Source organism: Podarcis erhardii (genome assembly GCF_964252035.2).
Source record: "Podarcis erhardii genome assembly, chromosome: 15".
Classification (NCBI taxonomy): domain Eukaryota; kingdom Metazoa; phylum Chordata; class Lepidosauria; order Squamata; family Lacertidae; genus Podarcis; species Podarcis erhardii.
The window spans coordinates 28,914,043-28,941,208 of NC_138505.1; the positions used below are offsets into that span (position 1 = coordinate 28,914,043).

General features: G+C 45.8%; 1 protein-coding gene across 1 annotated transcript in view; it reads right to left on the reverse strand.

Moving 5' to 3' along the window:
- The window catches only part of SLC25A1 (solute carrier family 25 member 1), a 59,062-nt gene extending 33,375 nt beyond the window's left edge, over nt 1-25,687 (reverse strand). The window contains exon 1 of the mRNA XM_081842844.1: nt 25,419-25,687. Within this exon, the coding sequence (XP_081698970.1) occupies nt 25,419-25,533 (115 nt within the window). The 5' untranslated portion in view covers nt 25,534-25,687. The remainder of the gene's footprint in view (nt 1-25,418) is intronic.
- Between the last annotated feature and the right edge of the window lie 1,479 nt (nt 25,688-27,166).

Genomic DNA, 27,166 nt, shown 5'->3' on the forward strand with positions numbered 1-27,166 from the left:
CAGCCAGATGGGTGGGGTGTAAATAAATTATTATTATTATTATTATTATTATTATTATTATTATTATTATTACAGTGGTACCTCGGGTTACATACGCTTCAGGTTACATACGCTTCAGGTTAAAGACTCCGCTAACCCAGAAATAGTGCTTCAGGTTAAGAACTTTGCTTCGGGATGAGAACAGAAATTGTGCTCCAGCGGTGTGGCAACAGCAGGAGGCCCCATTAGCTAAAGTGGTGCTTCGGGTTAAGAACAGTTTCAGCTTAAGAACGGACCTCCAGAACGAATTAAGTACTTAACCTGAGGTACCACTGTATTATTATTATAACAACCAACACAACAACCCAAAATAAAACGAATTCAAGCTTCGAGGAAAATATTTCAGATCCTACTCTAAGTGACGTTTTGCTTTCCACAATTTATCTGCCTACCTTATACAGCTGCCCCATAGCAGAAGTATTCTGGGAAGGCAGTGTGGCGTAGTGGTTAGAGTGTCAGACTAGAACCCCACTCGGTCATGAAGTTCACTGGGTGAACCTTGGAGTCAGTCACAGCCTCCTGGCCTACTTCACAGGGTCATTGTAGCGATTAACTGAGATGGGAGGTGAGGAACCATGGGCTCCTTGCTGAAAAAGATGGGCTGTAGATGCAATAAATTAGCTTTTCTGCTTAAGAAAGCTGGAGGGGCCAGTCAGATAGAGATGTCAATCACCAACCCAGCATCCAGAGATATCCACATGGTCACAACTGGACCCACGTCTCTCTCTCTTTTAATCTTTCTTCTATCTCTTTTTTCTCTTTCTTTCCCTCTGGATCTATATATATATATTATATAGGTTTGTGTTTTAGTCTGGACAACAAAAAGATATTTGATAATAATCTTTGTAGTGATGTATGGAAGTGAGAGCTGGACCATAAAGAAGGCTGATTGCCGAAGAATTGATGCTTTTGAATGATGGTGCTGGAGGAGACTCTTGAGAGTCCCATGGACTGCGAGAAGATCAAACCTCTCCATTCTGAAGGAAATCAGGCCTGAGTGCTCACTGAAGGACAGATCCTGAAGCTGAGACTCCAAGACTTTGGCCACCTCATGAGAAGAGAAAACTCTCTGGAAAAGACCCTGATGTTGGGAAAGATGGAGGGCACAAGGAGAAGGGGACGACAGAGGACGAGATGGTTGGACAGTGTTCTCGAAGCTACTAGCATGAGTTTGACCAAAGTGTGGGAGGCAGTGGAAAACAGGAGTGCCTGGCGTGCTCTGGTCCAGGGGGTCATGAAGAGTCGGATACGACTAAGCGACTAAACAACAACAACAACAATCTCTCTTGATAAAATCTAATAAAAATTGTCCTCTCCCTCCCAAAAGAACATCCCTAGTTCAAGCCTTGAAATATCCCCGTCTGTTACTCTGGAGAGCTACTGCCAGTACTGAGCTGGACTCCCTCTCATGTTCCCACTTAATTTGGTCCTTTTGTATACAACCATGAGGTCTAGAACCTTTCTCTGGCTCTTTTTAAGGGGAAAGGCCACTTAACATTCTGCTCAGGCTGACACATGAGAATGCGTGTGCCCCAGGCAGACCTTAGCACTGCTTGGCTGAAACAATGGGTGGTTTTGACTTTCAAGCCGCTAAATCTTTCCCCATTGTGTTGTTGTCTTCCAGGGCTGCTGTTCAGCAACTCTCGGCTCCCCCAAGAAAGAAACCGCTGAACCTTGCCTTGCACAGAGTGGGTTGAACAAAAGGATCTTTCTTCAGGCTGACTCTTTGGGATGCAATACCCCAGGAAGCCCGAAACTCAACTATGGCAACACAGCCCAGCCTTGAGCAAATGCTTCTTGCAACAGAGCTCTATCCCGGTTCAGTAAATCTTAGTACAAATCCCAGGCTGATGAGTGCGAGTTTTCAGAATATGTGGATCCCAGGACCACAGTTCGCTCCATCTTCGACTGGCTGCGTATGCACAACCGGAGAAGTGCTTATTTATTTATTTTTATTTTTGTAACCAAAGGAGAACGTAGACATAAACTAGGCAGAAGCGTTTAAAGGTTTAAAAATCCTAGGAATATCACAATACAGTGGTACCTCGGGTTACATACGCTTCAGGTTACAGAATCCGCTAACCCAGAAATACTACCTCGGGTTAAGAACTTTGCTTCAGGATGAGAACAGAAATCGTGCTCCAGGGCGCAGTGGCAGCAGGAGGCCCCATTAGCTAAAGTGGTGCTTCAGGTTAAGAACAGTTTCAGGTTAAGAACGGACCTCCGGAACGAATTAAGTTCTTAACCCGAGGTACCACTGTATACTGATATATCGCAATGTCTTTTCCTGCATTGTGATTTTTGCCGGCTCTTGTGATTCACTGCCCCCCCCCCCCTTCATGAGGCTGGGGAAAGCTGAGCTGGTGGAGTTAACAGGGGCTGCAGGAATCGAGAAAAGCATTGGCTGGCTTCATGGTTTTCCCCACGTTGTAATTTTTGCACAGCGCACACACAAACACACACAAACACACACAGAGGACTCAGCTAAATTAGTCAAAAAACAATGTTTAGAATGTGTTATAAACATGCAACACCAGATGGCACTGTAGAGCAAAAAACTTTTCTACGCGATTTTACATAGAGTTTTTTTCTTTTTATTTTGTTATAACGATTTAATTTATGACTTATTTATAGCGGGGGGGTTTCCCCCTGTGTGTAGATCCACCCATCGTGATTTGTGACCAATAGCCAGGTCAGAAATTATGAAACTATCTGGACTTCAAACTGCTTTCGGACGATATTATTGATATATTGGCCAGTTATTAGCACCTGCTTAAAATATTTTGTGCAGGGATGGAACCAAAGATCACCTTGAGAATAAGTCAAGAGCCAAGAACAATTGTTGCCCCAGCCTGTATAACAAAGGTAGGGAATCTATGGCCTTCCAGATGGTATTGGTCTCTAACTACCATCCGCCCCAACCTGTATGGCCAGAACTCAGGGCTATGTTAGCAAAGTCAATTAAACAGCATAGATGGAGTTCAGAAAAAGAGCCATTGGGGTGGGGCATTTAGTCGCCAGGCCTCAGACTCCCCATCCCTGATCTATCAAGCTGGTGTGTGTGTGTGTTCTCCACAAACTGAACAAAAATATTTTATTATTTGAGGAGAAAGGGAGAAATACTGTCTGTCTTACTTCAGGCCTTACACATAGCAGGAAGACAGTCAATCAAATATACAGAGGGAAAACTCCCTCAGAACGACACAGCCAATCACGTGCTGCCTCAGTGAATATCGTGCTGCTCAGCTTGGTTGCTAAGCAACACTTCAACCAGTTCCCACCTTTGGGCTAGCTGACTTTAGCTCTAACAGAATTAAACTGAATGATCCCTGCTGCGCTTCCAACAAGATGATGGGAGCTGGGACTCCAGCACTAGCTGGGGGGGGGGTTCAGGTTCCCCATTCCTTCTGCACAGGAACCTTTTAGATTACTTCCTAGAAAGGGGAGAAAACCACCAGAAACTGACAGAACCAGAAACTATTTCTTTTAGAGATGAGCAGGTTTCCAACATTTATTTTTTGAATCTTTTCTTTCTTTCTTTCTTTCTTTCTTTCTTTCTTTCTTTCTTTCTTTCTTTCTTTCTTTCTCTTCCTTCCTCCCCCCCCCCTCTCCTTACCTCCTTCTTTCCTTTCTCTCTCCCACCCCTCCTTTTATGTTTTATTGTATCTAGATCAGTGGTTCCCAACCTTTTTTGGCCATGCCCCATCTAAGCATCTCTAAAATCCTGATGCTCCCCGCTCCCGTGACATACAATTCTTATTATTCAAAAAGTGAAGTCCTATTCACATGGAGTAAGCCTAAAAGGCCATTCACTGTTAATAACTCAGTCTCAAATAGCCCCCCTTAAAAATCAAATTGCCCCCCTGTGGCATCTGTGCCCCACATTGGGAACCACAGATCTGGATCAAAATCTTCGTTTGGGTAAAAAAAAGAGAAAGATATTAAGTTTTGTATTTTTCTCCATATACCTTAATCAAATAAACGATTGAAAACCACCAGGAGTGGTGGCAGTGGCTGTAAATCTGACAAATAAAATAACGGCAAGAAGCAGAAATCTTGTGGACTTCAAAATAAGCAAGCTTCCCCCAAAGTAGAGGGGAGGGGACACTCAGGCCCCCAGGTCCTCTCAGCTGAAAACCGGCTTGTTCAAATCTCAGCTGTGTAAGCAGGGAGCTTTGGGTAGGTGAAAAGCCGTTCCTTCCTTCAAGCAAGGGCTTGACATGATTCAGCTGGGCACCGGGCCCGCCACTCGGAAGACTCTTAGCACAACTGCGGCAGGAGGAGAGGTTCTTCTGAAGCGCCAAGATTTGGCAATCGTTTTCCAGCTGGCAGAGGTGCCGTGTAAACTTGGAAACAACCAGCGCCGGGGAAGCGATTCCCATGCAGAGACTTCAGCCCCAGTTTTCAAAGCCTGCCTCTGCAATCATGAGAGCTAGCAGCATGGGTTATTTTATTTTTTAAAAGTGGTGGCCAAGAGCAACTCGCAAGGAAAACGTCTCAGAGGACACCAGGATTTTCATGGAGAAGTCCATGAAATGGCGAAATGACCGGGAAAATCAGAAATCCAGAAGAGAGGCCCCTAAGAAATGCAGCCATTGGGGTGAAATCCCCAAAAAGGATGTTACTTTTTGTCTGTATACCGCAACAACTGCGAAAATATTGCTAGCAAAGAATTGGAAGAAACAAGATTTACCAACTATGGAAGAATGGCAGATGAAGATGATGGACTATATGGAACTTGCCGAATTGACTGGGAGACTCCGAGACCAGAGAGAAGAGACAGTGGAAGAAATTTAAGGAATATTTGAAAAAATATGTTAATATTTAAATTTTAGAATAGCTTTGGAAGTGGATATAGGCTGTAGGATTAGAAGAAGATAGTGTGTTTTAAAATAATGTTATTTGTAAGCGATAAAATGTGAAGTTATCCTAAGTGTAATAAAAAAAAGATGGTTAGAAACTATGATACAATGGTACCTCAGGTTAAGTACTTAATTCGTTCCAGAGGTCCGTTCTTAACCTGAAACTGTTCTTAACCTGAAGCACCACTTTAGCTAATGGGGCCTCCTGCTACTGCCGCACCGCCAGAGCCCAATTTCTGTTCTTATCCTGAAGCAAAGTTCTTAACCCAAGTTAATATTTCTGTGTTAGCAGAGTCTGTAACCTGAAGCGTATGTAACTCGAGGTACCACTGTATATGTAAACTGCTAAAGATGAAGTAAAATGAAAATCAGATAGGTTGGACTTGGGGAAACCCATTTAACAATGTTTAGAAAAATAAGGATATGACAAGAATTTGTTTGTATTGTTTATTTTTCTGTTTGTGTTCTTTATTTCTGTTATAAAATGAATAAAAATTTTTGGGGGAAAATAAAAGAAAGAAATCCAGCCATCAGCCTGCATTAAAAAGCCAGCCCTTCAAAGTTTAGCCCAAGGGTGCTCTTAGCTTTCCCCATTAGTGGCTCCTGCAGAGAACCTTTGCCACTAGACAAGTAGGTAGGTGGAAAAGAGAAGAGAGAGATCTACTGATTGGCAATTGCATAAAAGCTCTGTTGTAACCTCCAGCCACCCTCCCCGCAAGCACACACACAACACAACACAAAAGCCCTGCACTTAGCTTATAAAACTGAAAATAATAAAGTCATGCAAAGCACCAACTCTGGCTAGGACACGCTGAAGCACAAAAGGCGCCACAAATTGTGTTCCAAAAAGAGTAGAAAGATTTACCAAGACCCACAAAGCTTCCCACTGTGCATTCAACTCATATTCTAGATCATGAGTAGGCAAACTAAGGCCCGGGGGCCAGATCTGGCCCAATCGCCTTCTAAATACGGCCTGTGGATGTCTGGGAATCAGCATGTTTTTACATGAGTAGAATGGGTCCTTTTATTTAAAATGCATCTCTGAGTTATTTATGGGACCTGCCTGGTGTTTTTACATGAGCAGAATGTGTGCTTTTATTTAAAATGCATCTCTGGGTTATTTGTGGGGCATAGGAATTCATTCATCCCCCCCCAAAAAAATATAGTCCGGCCCCCCACAAGGTCTGAGGGACAGTAGACCGGCCCCCTGATGAAAAGGTTTGCTGACCCCTGTTCTAGATTCTCCCACAATTGCTCAATCAAACACATATAGGGATTAGTAGAAGTGCTTGTGTGCAACTTCAATACTACGAAACCCATGGTGCAGCTGAGTGTGAGCAAAATATGAATGGAAGGGAACTAGAGTGCAATTAGTTGTAGAATATATGTACAGTGGTGCCTCGCAAGACGAAAAGAATCCATTCCGCGAGTCTCTTCGTCTAGCGGTTTTTTCGTCTTGCGAAGCAAGCCCATTGACGGCTTAGCGGATTAGCGCTATTAGCGGCTTAGCAGCTTTTAGCGGCTTATCGGTTTATCGGATCAGCTGATAAGCGGCTTAGTGGCTTAGAAAAAGGGGGGGGAGGGAAAAAAGTCGGAAAAACTCGCAAGACATTTTCGTCTTGCGAAGCAAGCCCATAGGGAAATTCGTTTTGCGAAGCGCCTCCAAACCGGAAAACCCTTTCGTCTAGCGGGTTTTCCATCTTGCGAGGCGTTCGTCTTGCGGGGCACCACTGTATATTGCCCGAAAGCTGGGCTAATAGAATAATGAAAACTCCATGCAGGTTTCTCATGCAGTCTATGGTTGTCAACTAGCAAAGCAGAATCGTTAAAAGATTTTTGAAAAAGGACTAATGCATTCCTATTTGGTGGGACTCCCCCACCAGCGCCATTTCAGCCTGAATCCTTGCATGGCACTACACTACAATTTAAAGTGTGGCTTACAAAATTCCTCTGTGCTCCTTGTAACCCACAGAATCAGTGCAAGCACAGCCAATTTACATAGCTTATTCAATCACAAAGTTCAGCTTTCTTTTGTGCAAGATCAAGGTTAAGTTGGGGCAGGGTGTGTTTGGATGATGATGATGATGATGATGATGATGATGATGATGATGATTAGCTGTTGGAGAAGACAAAAGCTCTGCTAACTTCTTCACCAGCTCTAGAAATAGGTCGGAAGAATACAAAATGTGAATCTACCCAATTTGTTCTTCTCCAACAATATGCACACCAAAAACACAGTCATCCTTCAAAATCCACACTCCTCCAACCAAGTCATGTGTACAAAGAAAAGCATAGACGCTAGATAAGTGTGCAAAAAATGAATATGCACGTGAAAAGTGTGTACACAAATACATTGTATTAGGGGGGAACTACTTGCAAAAATGTGTTTATTGCAGTAAAAATGGCATGCAAACATTCTGAGAAATCCAAACTAAAATGCTGACAAATTCATCCATTCCTACTTATTAAGGCTTTTGGTCTTACTAGGAGAATCTGAACTTGAAGGGTCTTCATGCAAAGGAAAAACAGAAGGGAAGGAGCTATAAGATTTTCTCTGGGTTCCCTGCTCCAACTTCCATTGGTGCATGGAGGTCAAAATTTACACCAACAAAGTGCAGGGTTCCAGTGGTGGTGACACCCAGGAATATAATAATTAAATAATAATAATAATAATAATAATAATTATTATTATTATTATTATTATTACCCGCCCATCTGGCTGGGTTTCCCCAGCCACTCTGGGCGGCTCTGAACAGAATATTAAAAGCATGATAAAGCACCCAACATTAAAAACTTATCTAAATAGATTCTTGCAAGAGGTTGGCTAAAGGAAGTCTCCGGTAGCTTTCAAATGAGGCTGCAAGACTTAACATAAAGTACAGTGGTACCTCTGGTTAAGTACTTAATTCGTTCCGGAGGTCTGTTCTTAACCTGAAACTGTTCTTAACCTGAAGCACCACTTTAGCTAATGGGGCCTCTCACTGCTGCCGCACGATTTCTGTTCTCATCCTGAAGCAAAGTTCTTAACCTGAGGTACTATTTCTGGGTTAGTGGAGTCTGTAACCTGAAGCGTATGTAACCTGAAGCGTATGTAACCACTGTTACCACTGTACCACTGTACAGCGTTTGAGAGTTGGGGTGGGTACAGTGGTACCTCTGGTTGCGAACGGGATCCATTCCGGAGGCCCGTTCGCAACATGAAAAGAGCGCAACCCGCAGCGGCATGGCCTTTTCAAAACACTTTCTCTCAAATGCAAATCCCCGTTAATGCACGAAATGGTTAAGGGCTAAATGGTTCAACTTGAATCAGAGTCGGGTTTTAATTGCAGCGAAATCCCAGGGAAAAGCGCAGGGTGGAACCTTTGTATTAGCACCAGGGGGTTTTTGTTTGTTGTTCCAGGCATAAAAATGGCTCCAGTTTCCAGCCTCCCACAGTTAGTCCTTTTAATTTTCCTCTTGGAGGCTTGAAAAGGACCTCATGCCTGTCGCTGATGAGCTGGCAGCTGTGCAGTGCTCTTAAAAGGAGGCAAAAACGAGAATGGGGAGCAAAATCCCAGCCATGGTTGAACACAGCCTTCCTAACCTGGTGCTCTCCAGATGTTCAGGACAACAACAGCCACCACCAGCGGATCTGTGCCCATTGAATTTTGAGGGTCAAAAATAAAACATTAAAGACATTCAGCAAATACAGTCATACCTTATGTTACGTCTGCTTCATGTTACATTCTTTCAGGTTACATCCCGCGGCGACCCGGAAGTACCGGAAAGGGTTACTTCCGGGTTTCGCCGCTCGCGCATGTGCAGATGGGCAAAATGATGTCACGCGCATGAGCAGAAGCGGCGAATCGCAACCCGCACGTGCGCAGACGCAGGTTGCGTTCCTTTCAGGTTGCGAACGGGCCTCCGGAACAGATCCCGTTTGCAACCAGAGGTACCACTGTATAAGCTAGGTGCCCAATGGCTCCTTAAACCTGGGTTCCAGTCGCCAAAACGGAATGCCTAGTTTTGCCTAGAAAGTCGTATTTTTCAACACGACTTTTGGGTTCCTCACATTCATTCCCATAAAACATCACAGACAGAATTCTGTTAGTGTGTGAAAGCCGGCAAGATCCAAGGGTCGCCAAACATGCACCTCCAAGGCGGTGGAAATGTCAGGCACCATCCTGGTGCCTGGGCATCCTCACTTGGTTCCAAGTGGCCGAGAGCCAGGTGCGAAATGCGCCTGGCGAATTTCGAACACTGCTCGGGAAGGAAGAGGGCTCTTGATTTTGATCTTTCCCTAGGCATTTGGTCGGCCACTGTGAGAACAGGATCCTGGACTAGATGGCTCTTATATTCTCTTATATTCTTAAGGCTCTTATATTCTTAAGACAACATGATAGGATGGGAACAGGTTGTGGTAGCGACCCACAAGGAGCCAAGTGAAATCTTTCTGCCAGCTTTGAAACAAGCAAAAAAACCCAAGCACCACTGATCAGCCAGGGAGGGGAAAGGGCAATTCCGGTGTCAGTGATCTCAGGCGACATTTTTCACCGCCAATGAGATATAACCGGCCGTGACCTTCAGCACAGTTTCTCCTTTGGCTCCGAGCTAAAGATTAAGCACGCACAGTCCAAACGCCACTCATCTCCTGCCCCGGAGATTGCAGAAGAGGGGATTCAAGTCCAGGACTTTTGCCCCGTTGCAAGAACCAAATCGATGGGTTCAAAGTCCTCATGGGAGGGAGAGAAACACATAGGACGTGAAAGGTTTCTGCAGTTGCACTAAGGATCATCAGGGGCTATTTGAGCCAGCTCGGGTGCCTATTCTGTACAAAGAGGCAGTGTGGTGCAGTGGTTAGAGTGCCGGAAGAGGACCTTGGAGAGCAGAGTTCAAATCCTAAGTAATTATAAAAGGTAAAGGGACCCCTGACCATTAGGTCCAGTCGTGGCCGACTGGGGTTGCGGCGCTCATCTCACTTTATTGGCCGAGGGAGCCGGTGTACAGCTTCTGGGTCATGTGGCCAGCATGACTAAGCCGCTTCTGGCGGATCAGAGCAGCACACGGAAACGCCGTTTACCTTCCCACCTGAGTGGTACCTATTTATCTACTTGCATTTTGACGTGCTTTTGAACTGCTAGGTTGGCAGGAGCAGGGACCGAGCAACGGGAGCTCACTCCGTCGCAGGGATTCGAACCGCCGACCTTCTGATCGGCAAGCCCTAGGCTCTGTGGTTTAACCCACAGCGCCACCCGCGTCCCTGTAATTATATATAATCTTTATTGCGGTCCAAAGTCCTATAGAACAATTTCAGAACAAACAAGTAATTTGCTTTCTAAAAACTACACAGAAGCAGCTTCAAAGGGAACCCTGCCTCTTAATTCACCCAAGCATTCACCACTCTGAACTGTTGTTCAGACAACACACAAACACACCCAGTAAAGTCCGTGGGCTAGAAATGAGAGGCTAGCCCCATGCCCCAATAATGTCTGTATCACCGGCCAAGCCCTCAGCAACTGCACATCTGATGCGTGACCAGGTGACAACTGCAACAAAATGTTACAGCACGTAATAATAATAATATTAATTATTATTATTATTATTTATTTATACCCCGCCCTTCCCGATTCAAAAACTGGGCTCAGGGCGGCTTACAATAAATTTAAAACACTTTAAAACACTTAATTATAAAAGCGGCATAAAATACAGTATAAAAACATGAATAACAATAAAATTTAAAAATCAAAAATCAATTAGAGACTCTATTCCTCTTTAAAAGCAACACCCAATATATTACAAACGGCACAATGCAACTCAAAATAAAGCCACATTTCTATTGCTAGGACTTGGCAAATGTCATCATGACTCGTGGACTGTTTAATCCAAGCGCATAATGTTTGATACGTGATGTTTCACAGATTATTTGCAGGACGTAAATTTTGTCATGCTTTGTCATGATGTCTCTGCCTCCCCAGTGGATGGAAGTTACCAGAGGGGGAGAGAGCTATTGTGCTCAAATCCTGCTTGCATTCTTCCCCAGGGATTCTGGTTGGCCACTGTAAGAACAGAATGCTGGACTCCCAGTACGTTTCCGAGCACAATTCAAAGTGTTGGTGCAGACCTTCAAAGCCCTAAACGGCCTCGGTCCAGTATATCTGAAGGAGCATCTCCACCCCCATCGTTCTGCCCGGACACTGAGGTCCAGCTCCGAGGACCTTCTGGCGGTTCCCTCACTGCGAGAAGCAAAGCTACAGGGAACCAGGCAGAGGGCCTTCTCGGTAGTGGCGCCCGCCCTGTGGAACGCCCTCCCAGCAGATGTCGAAGAGAACAACAACTACCAGACTTTTAGACATCTGAAGGCAGCCCTGTTTAGGGAAGCTTTTAATGTTTGATGCATTACTGTATTTTAATATTTAAATATTTTGTTGGAAGCCGCCCAGAGTGGCTGGGAAAGCCCAGCCAGATGGGCGGGGTATAAATATTAAATTATTATTATTATTATTATTATTATTATTATTATTATTGGGCCACTCAGGGTCTTCATGGTCTTAAATGGCTCAGACATATACCAGGAGAGGGGAGGTCTGCTCCTAAGGACTGGGCATTGTGCCAGGCAGTTCAATTTATTTTATTTTTTTAGCTGCTCTGATCACAGGCGGTTCTCTGCTCACCCTATCATTTTGTTTGTTCTGCAGATGATGGCTTTCCTTTGCCCGAGCAGAAGCTTCTCGAACTGCCAATTCAGCAGACCGAGGGAAAGCCAGAAAAACAGAGGCAAAAACCAATGTCTAGGAGGAAAAAGCAGCTCAGCAGCATATTTGAAGGGGACTGTAGGAAGCTGCCTTATTCCGAGTCCGGCCATTGGGTCATAGAACCATAGAGTTGAAGGGACCCTAAGGCTGACCCGGGACGCGGGTGGCGCTATGGGTTAAACCACAGAGCCTAGGACTTGCCGATCAGAAGGTCGGCGGTTCAAATCCCCGTGACGGGGTGAGCTCCCGTTGCTCGGTCCCTGCTCCTGCCAACTTAGCAGTTCGAAAGCACCTCAAAGTGCAAGTAGATAAATAGGTACTGCTCTGGTGGGAAGGTAAACGGCGTTTCCGTGTGTTGCTCTGGTTCGCCAGAAGCGGCTTAGTCATGCTGGCCACATGACCCGGAAGCTGTACGCCGGCTCCCTCGGCCAATAAAGCGAGATGAGCGCCGCAACCCCAGAGTTGGCCACAACTGGACCTAATGGTCAGGGGTCCCTTTACCTTTAAGGTTGACCCAAGTCCAACCCCCCTTGCAATGCAGGAATCTCAACTAAAGCATCCCAACTTCTGCTTGAAAACCTTCCATGAAGAGGAGACCAGGAGTCCATATCACTATCTATCAGCTCTTATTGCCAGAAAGTTCTTCCTGATATTTCATCGGAATCTCCTTTCTTGTAACTCAAATCCATCGATCTCGATCCTACCCTCCGGAGCAGGAGAAAACAAGCTTGCTTCATCCTCCATGTGACGGCCCTTGAGATATCTGAAGGTGGCTACCATATCTCCTCTCAGTCTCCTCTTTTCCAGGCTAAACACACCCAACTCCCTCAACTGTTCCTCATAAGGCTTGTTTTCCAGACCCTTGATATTCTTGGTCGCCCCTGTCTGCACATGTGCTAGCTTCTCAATATTCTTCTTAAATGATGTCACCCAGAACAGGACACAGCAGTCCAGGTGTGGTCTGACCAAGGCACAATAGAGCGGTACGATTACTTCCCTCGATTGGGACCACTATACAGTCATACCTCGGGATAAATATGCTTCAGGATAAGTATTTTCAGGTGGCGTTCCGCGGCGACCTGGAAGTAACGGAGCGCATTACTTCCTGGTTTCGCCACTCGCGCATGCGCAGACGGTCAAAATGACGTCACGTGCATGCGTGGAAGCGGCGAAATACGACCCACACAAGCGCAGACACGCAGTCACTGTTATATAATGAAGTTCTCACCCTGGGCCAGCAGGGGGATACTGTAGATAGTTTTCACTCAGATCCACATATGCCAATAAGGAATTGAAAGTGACGTTCAGTGATTGGATAGTTACAGAAAGTGGTTACTGTTGCTTTGTAGTTGAGCTCTATATTAGCAGGTTGGCTGAACCTTTCAGCTCAGTTCTGTTCTGGCCTGTGAATAAACAAGAGCTGTCTGAAGAATCGCTGTGTCGTCTGATATGTTCACCCACAACTTAACAGTTACATCTTACATTCTATTCAGGATGCAAACAGGGCTCCAGAACAGAGCCTGTTCGCATCCTGAGGTACCACTGTACTTCTATTGATGCAGCATAGGATAGCATTGGATTTTTGCTGCTGCATCACACTGTTGGCTCGTGTTATGCTTGTGGTCTTCTAAGACCCCAAAATCCTTTTCACTGACTAGCAAGGTGTTCCCCATCTTATAATCGTGCAGCTGGCTCTTCCTGCCTAAGTGTGTAGAACCTAAAGTTGTCCCTACTGAAATTTTCCAAGTTTGGGCCCAGTTCTCCAATCTGTTCATCTATGAATCCCGATTCCGTCTTCTGCGGCATCAGCTTCCCCTCCCAGTTTGGTGCCATCTGCAAATGTGATGAGCACCCCCTCAGTTGCTTTGCCCAAGTCGTTTACAAAAGACGTTGAACAACAACAGGCCTGGGACAGAACAACAATATAGTCGTACCTTGGTTCTCAAACTTAGTCCATGTGACTCCTGAAACCGTTTGAAAACCAAGACGCGGCTTCCGATTGGCTGCAGGAGCTTCCTGCGCTCAAGCAGTAGCTTCATCAGAAGTTCAGCTTCCAAAAAACGCTCACAAACCGGAACACTTACTTCCAGGTTTGCGGCGTTCGGGAGAAGATTTGTTCGGCAACTAAGCCGTTCGAGAACCAAGGTACGACTGTACCTGTAAAGAGAGGGCATGGCAACCATTCTTACCTTCCTAATTTCACCTGCCAGTAGTGAAGAATCCACCATCCCACTCCCACCCCTAAAAAACAGGGACTGGCCCTGATCCTATGAAATCAAGGCACCAGCAGCTGCTGGTGGGAAGCAAAGAGATACCGTATTTTTTGCTCTATAAGACTCACTTTTTCCCTCCTAAAAAGTAAGGGGAAATGTGTGTGCATCTTATGGAGCGCATGCAGGCTGCGCAGCTATCCCAGACAGAACAGTATGAGGGATTGCTGCTTTCGCTGCGCAGTGATCCCTCTTGCTGTTCTGGCTTCTGGGATTCAGAATATATATATTTTTTGTTTTCCTCCTCCAAAAACTAGGTGCGTCTTATGGTCTGGTGCATCTTATAGAGCGAAAAATGCGGTAAGTATAAGGACAACGGGGCCTCCTCTGTTGTGGCCCTGCTGGATCCAGCCAAGGCAATGTCCAGCATCCTGTTCTCACAGCAGCCAATAGGAAGTCCACAACCAGGACCTGAATGCCACAGAAACTCGCCCAACTTGTGTTTGCCAGAAACTGGTATTCAGAGGCATGTAGAGGATATAGTGTGTGGCCATCTTGGCTAGAAGCCATTGATCGCCTCCCCATCCCAAGAATTTGTCAAGTTCTCTTTTAAGGATATTGGTGGTCATCACTACAACCTCTGTTTTGTTCCAAAACCAGGGGGGGTGGGGGGGAAAGCTTTTTTAACTTTTGCGTTTTGTTTTCTACAAGTAGTTTCATGCTGGCTATTTGATCCTCCAATTCTGCGATTTTATCTCTGTTATTGCAGTTTTATTGCAGCGCCGTTTCACTGCAATTTCTTTTTATAAGTTCCATTTTGCAAGATGGCTCCAAGCAGTTTGGCTGGAGAAGGGCCAGCAGGAAAAACTAACCAGGTAACTTTAAAAGAATGGGGGAGGTGAAAGACAGAGAGTTGACAAGTCACGTACAGGCAGGCACTTCGAAGCTGGCTGGCCTGTTGTTGTTTGTGGGCTGTTGGCCAAGCTGGGGCTTAAATTAAGCCTGCAATTTGCCCCCGATCCCATTTTCAGTTCCAGGACTTGGTCCTCAAGGAAGTCATGTAGCTGCTGGAAGTGCAATAGCAGGGATCATTCAGTGTGTAACTTAAGGGTTAATCATATGAATACAAAAGTCAACTAGCAAGGGGAGGAGCAGTGGAGGTGTTGGTTAACAACCAGGCAGAGTGGTTTGATCCTCACTGAGCCAGTACTGCGCTCTGATTGGCTGCAAAGTTCTGAGGTAGTTTTCCCTCTGTATGTTTGGTTGAATGCCTCCCTGTTATGCACAAGGCCTGATCTAAGAAAGACAAAGCCTTGTTGAAATTACATAGAGTACATTTTGGGATATTCTTGCATTTGCTGGCTTTCTTGGTGAGGAGGGTTTAGCGTAAGTGAATTGGGAAAACCTGTACTTGAAGTTTCGACGACAGACATGTTTAGATAAATGTTGGTCATATTAAAACTCAATAAAGATTACATTTACAAAAAACAAAACCTCTCACTTCCTTTCCCCTCAAATTATACGCTGTTTTTGTTCAATTTGTTCAGTAGAATGCCAACAGGACTTTTCTCCCCAGACTGCATCTGGTAATTTAAACAAATCTGCTAACAATAATAAGAATGAGCACCTTTCCCACACTGCAGAGAACACATACACACCAGCTCTACGGATCATGGATGCTTTAGCTGAAATTCCTGCATTGCAGGGGGTTGGACTAGATGACCCTTGGGGTCCCTTCCAACTCTACAATTCTAATATTCTATGATTCACTTCCAATGCCTCTCCCACCTCTTCCTCTGTCTACCTCCAGCATGCGGCCCCCGAACGCTTGCCTAAAAGCGAACGAGGCCCCCAAACCGAAAACATTCCCCCAGCCCTGCTATCGATCAAGACTTTGAAATAAAAAAATGTAAGCGTGCAAGGTTGAGATCCATCAAACACTTGGGAGAGTGGGGCAGAAGGAGGGAGATAACACTCCAATCTAATCAGACGCCTTTGCTATAAATCAGACGGGAGAATTCTTCATTTGCAGCGCCGAGTCAGCTCATCGAGGCAACCTGTTCCAAGCCCCTGCCAACATCTCTCCTTTCCAGCAAGGCCTGGGGCCTGTCATTTAAGATGTTACAGTCCAATGATAAAAGAGACTCTTACGCCCAGAACACAATGCAGGGAGGCAAGAGTGGAAAATACTGGAAAGTACGAAATGGGAGCCTTCTTCTGAGCACAGAGTTTGCTCAGAAAACTGGACTGGTAAACATGGTGGGTCAACAATTGCAGAAGATAACACAGGGAGGGTGAAGCAACCTGTTCTGTCCCTTATTTTACAGGAACTGGCCTGTACCTCACGTGTCTCTCGCTTTCCCAATCTCTTTGCTATTAAGAAGGGGGGAATTGCATTAGCAAGTATGACAAAGGGGTTTTTCTAGCATTTCAGACAAAGGATGCGAAAAAGCTCAAGGCTGCTTTTACCGATTTCGACTTGATGGCTAAAGCCCCCACCGGCCTTGAGTCCTCAGAAGAACAGAACTGGATCAGTCCAAGATCTCACAGCAGCCAACCAAATGCAAATAGGGATCCCACAAACCCCGTTTCTCGCTGGTGTTCCCCAGCAACTAGCGTGATTTATTTGCAATCTGTCCTGCGCTATAAAGTGTCAGAAAACATTACATCTAAATAAAAGGAAAGCAGATGGAAGTGAGAGCTGGACCATAAAGAAGGCTGATCGCCAAAGAATTGATGCTTTTGAATTATGGTGCTGGAGGAGACTCTTGAGCAGGGGTCACAAACCTTTTTCAGCCGTGGGCCGGTCCACCATTCCTCAGACCTTGTGGGGGGCCAGACTATATGGGGGGGGGGGAATGAAGGAATTCCTATACCCCACAAATAACCCATAGATGCATTTTAAATAAAAGCACACACTCTACTCATGTAAAAACATCAGGCAGGCTGCACAAATAACCCAGAGACACATTTCAAATAAAAGGACACATTCTACTCATGTAAAAACACACTGATTCCTGGACCGGGCCTTAGGTTGCCTATCCCTGCTCTTGAGAGTCCCGTGGACTGCAAGAAGATCAAACCTATCCGTTCTGAAGGAAATCAGCCCTGAGTGCTCACTAGAAGGACAGATCCTGAAGCAGAGGCTCCAATACTTTGGCCACCTCATGAGAAGAGAAGACTCCCTGGAAAAGACCCTGATGTTGGGAAAGATGGAGGGCACAAGGAGAAGGGGACAACAGAGGATGAGATGGTTGGATAGTGTTCTCGAAGCTACCAGCATGAGTTTGACCAAACTGCGGGAGGCAGTGGAAGACAGGAGTGCCTGCCGTGCTCTGGTCCCTGGGGTCACGAAGAGTCGGACACGACTAAACGACAACAACGAAAGGAAACACCAAATAAGACAACCTCACCCCAAAATATCAAATAACGCACATATAGTACACCAGATGGGGCACATCAGCCTCGGAAAGTAGCCCATCTAGGGGAAGGAAAGCTCTGATCCTAAACTTCCACTGTTTTGCGGGATATCTTCAGGAGAAGAAAAGGCTAAGGAATAAAGTCTGCACAAATCTGGAGTGGAACCCCTGAGACAGTCTCCTTCCAGCAACTCCTGCAGCCAAGCTGGTGCCAAACATATCGTTCTGATGAGGAGGAAGGGAAAGAAGGAACCTAGATGGTCTGATACCTTAAGATTCATGTCAAGAAGCAAAGCATTGGATCACTTAACATGATACATTGACTCAAGAGTTTACAAGCAAATCAGGCTTGGCATTAGGGAATGGATACATCAGTCAATTTCAGTTCCCTCTCCATTTTTCACTCAGATTCAGTTCTCCTAATTTTTGCAGCAATTAGCAACTTTAAAAAAAAAAAAAAATCTTGTGAAAATTCACCAGCCAATCTTAGTGCAAATTTCTCCTAACGAAACACGCTTTTTGCAGGCTGTTCGCCCCAACGTACATATTTTTTGCAAGCCGTTTCCCCCCAGTATAAAGCAATTGTATATGTTAAGTTTCCTCAATACATGCGTTTTCGTGCAGACTTTCCCCTAATATGTACATACTATTTGGCTGGAGATTTGCACTGCAAAAATTCAGAGAAGTGTTCAGTTGACATGGAGGTTTGAGTTTTAGCCTCATTAAATTGCAAATTGCCCCCCGCTGCCCACAGCACTGCAAGTCATGGTTGATCTACCAGGCCTTTTCATAGGATTACTGTTATCAGCAGATGGATTGTCCCAAAGGACGCTGTTGGTTCACCACAACCCATGGTCCTCTATAAAGAACAGCTATGGCTGCATGCTGCGAGCACTCAAGGATGCGCCGCTTGCGCAAGCAAAGGGAATACCCAAGAGACTCCCGTGTGTTTTGGGGATACGCATTCTGCTCACATCCCAGAATCCTCCGCAATATGCAAACCATCCTTGACAGATGGATCGACATTAACAGCATTCCTTGGCAGCTGAAAAATCTGAATTCCACCGGACTAGTCTGTGTGGAAAAAAAAACCACTCAGCTTTTCAAGACAGCCTTTGTTCTTTTCACGGCCACAATCAAGCCTTTATTACACTCATTTTGCCGGATTGCCGGCCTACCCACACAAAGCCCACACCTTAAGTGGGTCTCCCTTTCTTACCTCTACGAAGCCCCCCACTCTCTCTGCCTTCACATGCTCTCATACCCTTCATCGCTCAAAACTATTCCAAATTTTTGCAAGGACACACGAAACAAGATTTGTAAACGTGCTCTCTCGTCAGAATCGCTCTTTTAGAGTGTTCTGGGCATGGAGATGAACACCCTTTTTCGTATTCAGAGCGCGCAACCTTTCAAACTGAAAAATGAAGGGTACATGCTGGCAACGTCAGCCAGCTGTCAGGAAGAGGTGCCCACAAATGCGAGGGAAGCTGATGGATCATTTCAAACCTGTGTGTGCTCACAGAATAAAACCACCAAGGCCTCTCCAAAAAGGGAACCGGTTTTAACCGCTACCTCCCTGGGACAGAGAAATTTAAGAGCCAAGCAAATACGTTGGTGGCAGCAAGTCAAGACTTGACCCAGTGGCAGGGTGTGCTAAAAAGATTGGGATAAAAAAAAAGCAGTGGCAAACTAATGTAAATTCATACCCCCCCCCAAAGGAATGGGTTTAAAGAATGGTGAGGGGGAAAGCAACACACATCTATTTATATCCTAAACAAAATAATGCAATCAGTTGTCAAGTAGGCAGCATGGAGACCCCTGAGGAAGACCAAGGTCAAAACGTCTTTGGGTTTTGTGACAGTTTATCTTCCTATACACATAAAAGATGTAAGATGTCATCACGCTCTGAAGCCACACCAACTGCACTGTGGGGAACGGCTGGCTGGTCCAGGCAAGTTGTTTAATGGAGGTGTCTCTCCCACTTTGGCAAATGTGCCTGCAGAGAGGTTTAACAAAGGGGAGAGAGGCTTTGCGAAGGGCCTCCCGCTGCCTTTAAAAAGAAGGAGGGGCTTGAGGTGAGTTGTGGGAGATTGGCAAGGAGGGTGGGGCAAAGCAAGGGGGGTTGATCAGGAGCGGGGGGGGCAAAGGGTAGGCGGGGTTGGTGTGCAATTTTATTTGTCCGGTTTGTTGGCATTTTTGTGCTCCATGACACTTATGAGCTACATTGGTGCAGTTTGCGCATATTTTGCTAATATGCACCGTTTGTTTGCTGAACGGAGTATGACACTGCTTTAAATGCACGGTTCAGACGGGGCCAAAAGGAGTCAATTGGGATGGAGTGGCAATCTAGGAATATAAGGACAGGTGCCAGACTACTACACTGTTCACTCCCAACTGAGCCCAGGGATGAGAAGTCTGGCTGGTGACAAAAAGGTACTTTCAGATCCTAAGACAGGTGAATGGAAGGAAAAAAGATAACTCTCTGCAGGACAGTTTTGACGCAATGCCTGTCAGGTCCCAGCCTACAATTCTCCAAGCATCTTCAGTCAGGGCTGGTAACAACTACAGATTGAAGCTTTGAAGAACTAATGCAGGTCAATGTAGACCAGAGCTAGTCAACATGGCGCCGCTTCTGTAAGTTGTTGGACTCCAACGCCCATCAGCCCCGGTCAACATGGCCGATGGTCAGGGAGGATGGGCGTTTACATTGATACCTCGGGATATACTCCAGACAAGACTTCAGACTGCTCGACCTTACAGTGGTACCTCGGGTTAAGTACTTAATTCGTTCCGGAGGTCCGTTCTTAACCTGAAACTGTTCTTAACCTGAGGAACCACTTTAGCTAATGGAGCCTCCCACTGCCGCCGGAGCACGATTTCTGTTCTCATCCTGAGGTAAAGTTCTTAACCCGAGGTACTATTTCTGGGTTAGCAGAGTCTGTAACCTGAAGCGTCTGTAACCGGAAGCGTCTGTAACCTGAGGTACCACTGTATTTATTTTGAATTTGTATACTGCCCTCTATCCATAGATCTCAGGGCAGTTCACAACATAAAAGTACAGTATTTTTTTAAAAAAATGGAAAACACGTAATAAAAACAAGAACAGAAACCAACCAACAACACACACACCCAACTTCCAGAAGGACATATATTCCCCACTCGTACTTTATGCGGAGGGTCTCAGCTCAGTTTTCGAAATTAGCCAGGTGCCAGGTGCATTTTGCTCCTGGCGCAGGTCCGATTGCGACGAAGTGGAGATTTCTGGGGGCCAGGTTAGCAACTACAGTTCAAAAACCTCTCTCCTAGTCCACAGTTAATACCATTTCCATTTCCACTGTGTGCGTTCCCTTCTTGCATACTGGGACTAAGGAATTGTTGTCAAGCAATGTAGCTGAGATAATATAAGCGTAGAATTGTTGTTGTTGTTATTAATTATTATTATTATTATTATTATTATTATTTATTACTTATACACTGCCCATCTGGTCAGGCCTCTCAGCCACTCTGGGCAGCTTCCAACAGGATATTAAAAGGTAAAGGTACCCCTGACCATTAGGTCCAGTCACAGACAACTCTGGGGTTGTGGCGCTCATCTCGCTTTATTGGCCGAGGGAGCCGGCGTACAGCTTCCGGGTCATGTGGCCAGCATGACTAAGCCGCTTCTGGCGAACCAGAGCAGCGCACGGAAACGCCGTTTACCTTCCCGCCGGAGCAGTACCTATTTATCTACTTGCAGTTCATGCTTTTGAACTGCTAGGTTGGCAGGAGCAGGGACCGAGCAACGGGACCTCACCCCGTCGCGGGGATTTGAACTGCCAACCTTCTGATCGGCAAGCCCTAGGCTCTGTGGTTTAACCCACAGCGCCACCCGCGTCCCAACAGGATATCGAAAACGCAATTAAACATCAGACATAAAAAACTTCCCTAAACAGGGCTGCCTTCAGATGTCTTCTAAAAGTCAGATAGTTGTTCATTTCCTTGACATTTGGTGGGAAGACATTCCACAGGGCAGGCACCACCACCAAGAAGGCCCTCTGCCTGGTTCCCTGTAACTTCGCTTCTCGCAGGAGGGAACTACCAGAAGACCCTCGGAGCTGGACCTCAGTGTCCAGGCAGAACGATGGGGGTGGAGACAGTCCTTCAGGTAGCACTGGAAGAGATCTCGAGGGTCATCCAGCCCAACCTCCCTGGCCAATAGACATTCTGTAGTGGCGGCCGCAAAGTAGATTCTAGCTGCCATTTGGCCCCCAGGTTATATACCCGAGTTTCTAACGCTGAATTCTCCAGGTAAGACAAGGAAAGAGGCTTGCCCCGAAAAGCTGCTGGCAGTCAGTGCAGACAATACTATGCAAGATGACCACTGGTTTGACTTTGTACAAGTTTGTGCTCCTCGGATATTGGGGAAGAACCACAGCTCAGTGACAGAACATCTGCCCTGTCTCCTGCTTCAGTTCTGCCTGCTTCAATTCCCGGCACTTCCAACAAAGTTTGGGAATGTTTCCTGTCTGGATCCCAGGAAAGCTGCTGCCAACCAGTGTAAGCAGTACTGAGCAATATAGACCCATGGTCTAGTTCGATGCAAGACAGCCTCCTATGTTCTTGGCTGCTCTAGAGTTGGGTAAGAAGCATTTTTAACAAGATAAAGGCATCCCCTGAATTAATTCCCGCCAGTCTAAGAGGACTGGCGGCCAGGAGGCAGCTGATTACCTTTCTCTGGCAGATCAGCTTGTTTAATGCAATTAAGCGCTGGAACAACGCTAGCCATGCGCTCTTGCTCGCTTGCAGATATTTCGCAATTGGCTTTGCAAGAAGGGGAGAGCCCAGCTTGTTCAAACAGCCGTGTCTACAGAGCTACTGGTGCAAGATTAATGCCAAAACACAAACCCCACAGCAGCCATCACTGGGGGGGAAACTGTTCTAAAATTAAGAAAAAAAATATGCATTCTAATATTTGGAAGGAAACTGGAGTCAGGGAATCTTCCCCATGCCTCCCCCCCAAAAAAAAAATATTGACAAAAGGCTCAAGAAAGTGGAGTCATTCTATAGGCTTAGGGTGAGTGCACACCATTCATTTAAAGCACCTAGAAAAAGCAGCACCCCGGAAACTGTAGTTTGTTAAGGGTACTGGGAGTTGTAGCTCTTTGGGGGTAAGCTACAGCTCCAAGAATTCTTGGAGTGTGTGCGCTTTAAAAGTATGATATGTATACAGCCTTAGATAGCTTTAATAGGGGATATAACAGTTTTACGGAGGACAGAGATCTACCAACAGTCCGAAACATTCATATTAATATACGAGCTGCTCATTTTCTCTTCCTTTATAATGCTGCTCTAGTAAGAAACTGTTTTGTTATGAAAAACTGTATTCCATCTCGCATTTCTCATTATAATAATTTGATGTTTTATAACCGTATTCATTTCATCAGTAAAAGAAGTTACACACAACTCTTTAAAATATTAAAAAATAATTCCAAATGAACCCTATGCTAAAAAGCAGATTAAAATGCATGTCCACATTTTACATGTCTGGGTGGGCATGCCTAAACAAACATTTAATAATAATAATAATAATAATAATAATAATAATAATAATAATAATAATTTTATTTATACCCTGCCCATCGGGCTGGCTTTCCCCAGCCACTCTAGGTGGCTTCCAGCAAAATATTAAAATACAGTAATTAATCAAATATTAAAAGCTTCCCTAAACAGGGCTGCCTTCAGATGTCTTCTAAAAATCAGATAGTTGTTTATTTTTGCAGGCACCAAAAAGAAAATAAAAAAGAAAATCAAAGCAGTTGAGTTGGGAATACATGGGAGAAGGCAGTCTCTCAAGTAAACAGATCCCAAACTGTGAAGAGTTTTGTAGTTCATCATAAGATGAGTGGGATCAGACCAAAGGCTCACCTAGCCATCGAAACATGGCTTTAGAAAAAAATAAAGAATAAACCAAAACGAATTTGTTTCAAAATGGGAGGTCTTTAAAGTTTATAATTATAGCAGTTTAAATTCTGTTGCAGCATTTGAAGAATTTCACAGTAATAGTTTCAAGTTAGACATGAGGCTTAAGATGTAATACATAAATGAAATAAGGAATAGACGGGAGGTTGGGTCTATAGTTCCAAGACCAATTTTCGCTTTATTATTTTGTTAAGAAAGCTTTGTGTTTTTTGTTATTTTTGCTTTCTTTCCTTTTTTTCAGTTGTATCAATAAAAAAAAATCAAATTTAAAAAGAAACAAACATGGCTTTAGGAATTATTTTTTAAAAAACAAAAACTTTTTTTTGCTAAGCATCTGTCATTATCCTCAAGCACCAGCAATCATTTTAACCACCAATCAGGAAGAAGACCCTCCAAAAGCAGTGTTGTTGAGCAGAGACGGAAAAGACAAGTCTTTGGAAGCAGCCAGATTTTTAGATGTCAAAACCAAAGCACCAGGCATTGCATTAAAAGTCCAGAGAACATTAGGTGCTTTCCATTGGACATGCATCAATATTATTTGCACCTGCAAAAGTTTTGGGGCTGTTGCACATACAGTGGTATTTCAGGTTAAGTACTTAATTCGTTCCGGAGGTCCGTACTTAACCTGAAACTGTTCTTAACCTGAAGCACCACTTTAGCTAATGGGGCCTCCTGCTGCTGCTGTGCCACCGGAGCACGATTTCTGTTCTTACCCTGAAGTAAAGTTCTTAACCCAAGGTACTATTTCTGAGTTAGCGGAGTCTGTAACCTGAAGTGTATGTAACCTGAAGCGTATGTAACCTGAGGTATGTAACTGTACTTCCTTTCCAACCAGCGCATATCCTAGAAGAGGGGTCAGCAAACTTTTTCAGCAGGGGGCCGGTCCACTGTCCCTCAGACCTGGGGGGGGGGGGCAGACTTTTTTTGGGGGGGGGGAGAATGAATTCCTATGCCCCATAAATAATCCAGAGATGCATTTTAAATAAAAGGACACATTCTACTCATGTAAAAACACACTGATTCCTGGACTGTCCGGGGGCCGGATTTAGAAGGCGATTGGGCCGGATCCGACCCCAGGGCCTCAGTTTGCCTACCCATGTCCTAGAACTTCCTAATGAAATCCTATAGCTTTTCACACCACAAATGTTCTAGCGGAGAGTCCACTCTCTAGAAACTGACAATATGGTAGCCACAGGGAACAACTACAGTGGTACCTCGGGTTAAGTTCTTAATTCGTTCCGGAGGTCCGTACTTAACCTAAAACTGTTCTTAACCTGAAGCACCACTTTAGCTAATGGGGCCTCCTGCTGCCACTGCGCTGCCGGAGCACGATTTCTGTTCTCATCCTGAAGCAAAGTTCTTAACCTGAAGCACTATTTCTGGGTTAGTGGAGTCTGTAACCTGAAGCGTATGTAACCTGAAGCGTATGTAACCCGAGGTACCACTGTAGAGTAATAAATTAGAATTAAATCCACTGTTGACACGCTGTTATCTCTTCTAGAACGTTTTGCAGAAGGCACCCACAACGGAACACCATTGCAGAAGGGCCCATTAACTGTTTCCCCAGACAGGCGGCTACTCCCATAGCTTAAGAGGCAAAGCAAACCCCAGGGACTAGGAACTTGAGCATCCAGCCAAATAGTCAACAACAGAGAGGCTCGCGCGGGGCGCAGCCCATTCCCATCCGCCAATCAGCAATGAACAGCACCCGAGAAGGGGCGGGGTCGCGAGCGGCTTGTTGTTTCATGTACTACCGGTTGCAAAAAAAGAGAGGAAAGGCGGCGGCTGGAGGGGAGAGATAATAGACGCACAAAAACACACACACACCTCGCAAAGCGGCACCATCTGATCTTCGCACGATTCTTTCCACCAGCCCAGACTTGCTCTTGCAAAAGAGAACTTTGGGTACAAATCAAGAAGCAGGGATCCCTCCCCAAACGAGGAGCTCTTAACAAAATCCGCTTTTGGAAGGGGAAGTTTTGAGTTGCAAACTTTTCCCAGAGGGTGGGGCGCAGTGTTGGGGGGGGGGGAGAGATAAGAGAAGTTCAAGGCGATTTTTTTTGTGGCACGTTTTAAAAAAACAACATTAAATGCAGCAAGCTTTGTGAGCCGATCCACTTTAGAGAGCAGATCCACTCCCCCCCCCCCCAAACAAAGTCACAATATCAAAGGTTTCTGCAGCCACTCCGGTTTGTTTACCTGCTAAGATGGCTTTGCCCGGATGGGTAAGTTTGGTTTTGCCCGCCGGAGCCGCTGCAGCCAGGCAGCGAGGTCTGGCGAATGGGCTGGCGAAGGGCGTGGAGGATGGAGACATGATGGTTGCAGGATCCGACCCACCGACAGACGGGACAGTTTTGCAAAAGCAGCAGAACTGGCAGGTGGTGGGGGGGGGGCGAGTTGATCCAAGTGCAAAGGAGCTGGAGGAAATTGCCAGATCGCTGCTGCTGCTGCTGCCGCCGCCGGATCCCCAGCCAGGGCTTCTTCTATATACTGCCGGGAGCCGAGTCGATCCAGCCAGCCAAGGCGGGCGCCGCCGCCCCCTTTTCCCGCGAGCGGAGGTGGGGCAGCCCCTCGCCACGCAGCCAGCGTCACGGGCTCGCCATTGGCTTTTAATGCTGGAAGGAGGGACGGGCGGAAAAGAAAAGGAGGTGGAGGAGGAGGAGGTGGCAGCTGCCAGGATTGGGGCTGCCTTGCTTTTGCTTTCCCCAAAGATCGCACAGTGGGAAGGGACCACGCGGGATCTAGCGCAACCCCCCCCCCCAAATGCAGTAATTTTCCCCCGCCGCTCGGGATTCGAACCCAGGACTCTGCGATTAAGATTCTCGCGCTGTGCTGCTGAGTGAGCAACCAGGGAGTGCAAGCGATCCGCTTCTTAGGAGTAGGTGGGGTGTCCGGTTTGCTGGGGTGGTGTTTTGTTTTGTTTTTTTGCAAATTGAAGGGTGGTGTTAGTGAAAGCAGCGTTGCACAGTTCCTGCTTTGGAGTAGCTGCTTGACTTGCAGAAGGGACCGGCTTCAATCCGCGACATCTCCCTGTTTGTGAACCCTGGGGAGCTGCTGCCAGTCCGTGTAGGCACCACGGAGCTAGGCAGAGCGGTAGGTCTGACTTAGGAACACAGGGAAGGGCCTGATTGCGAAGTCTGCTGCTGCTGCTACTGGAGCTTTAAGAACCTGCCTACTATTTAAGGTGGCGCTGCGATTTCTGCAGGGTGACCAGAAACTACGGAGAAAGTTGCATTTGTTTTGGTTTTAAAAAAAATCAGACTCGCTTTTATTTATGAATTAAATTTAACACTTCCATTCTCCGCGTAGTACTTGTGGTCAGACTCATTCCCTGCCTTCCACGTGCCCCCCACCCCATGCTGGACCCAGTGAGTCCCGGGCTGGGATGTTTCTCTTTAATGGGGTTTGCCAGTAAAACGTTCTTCGATAACTTTGCATTGTCAATTTCCCAGAACGCTCAGTTAGCCTTAATGAAGTACAGAGTGTTTAGGGAAGTTTTTTATGTATTTTTAATCCTTGTTGGAAGCTGCCCAGAGTGGCTGGGGAAATTCAGCCAGATGGGCGGGGTACAAATGAAAAATTATTATTATTATTATTATCCTCCTCCTCCTCTTCTGTTGGGCTAATTAAATACCCATTAATTCCACTCCACTCTCTCAGGTTTCCTACTTCTGCACGTAAGAAGGCATTCATTTTATAGGGAAGACCCACAATTCAGTAATAGTGATGGGCTTTCCTGGAATCTCTCATTAGGATCAGAGGGATAAAGGCTTTCCCCCAAACCTACCAAGATTGCAGAGAGTAAGGGCCGGTCAGGATAGGCAGGTTTGGGCTGCATCAGGGAGTCAAGATGCAATCCAACAGGATCTGGAAGGTACAAGCTTCCATCTCTGGCGCCACCTACTGGTGGCCTCCTTGCCTGCGGCCCTACCAGTAATGGGCAACTG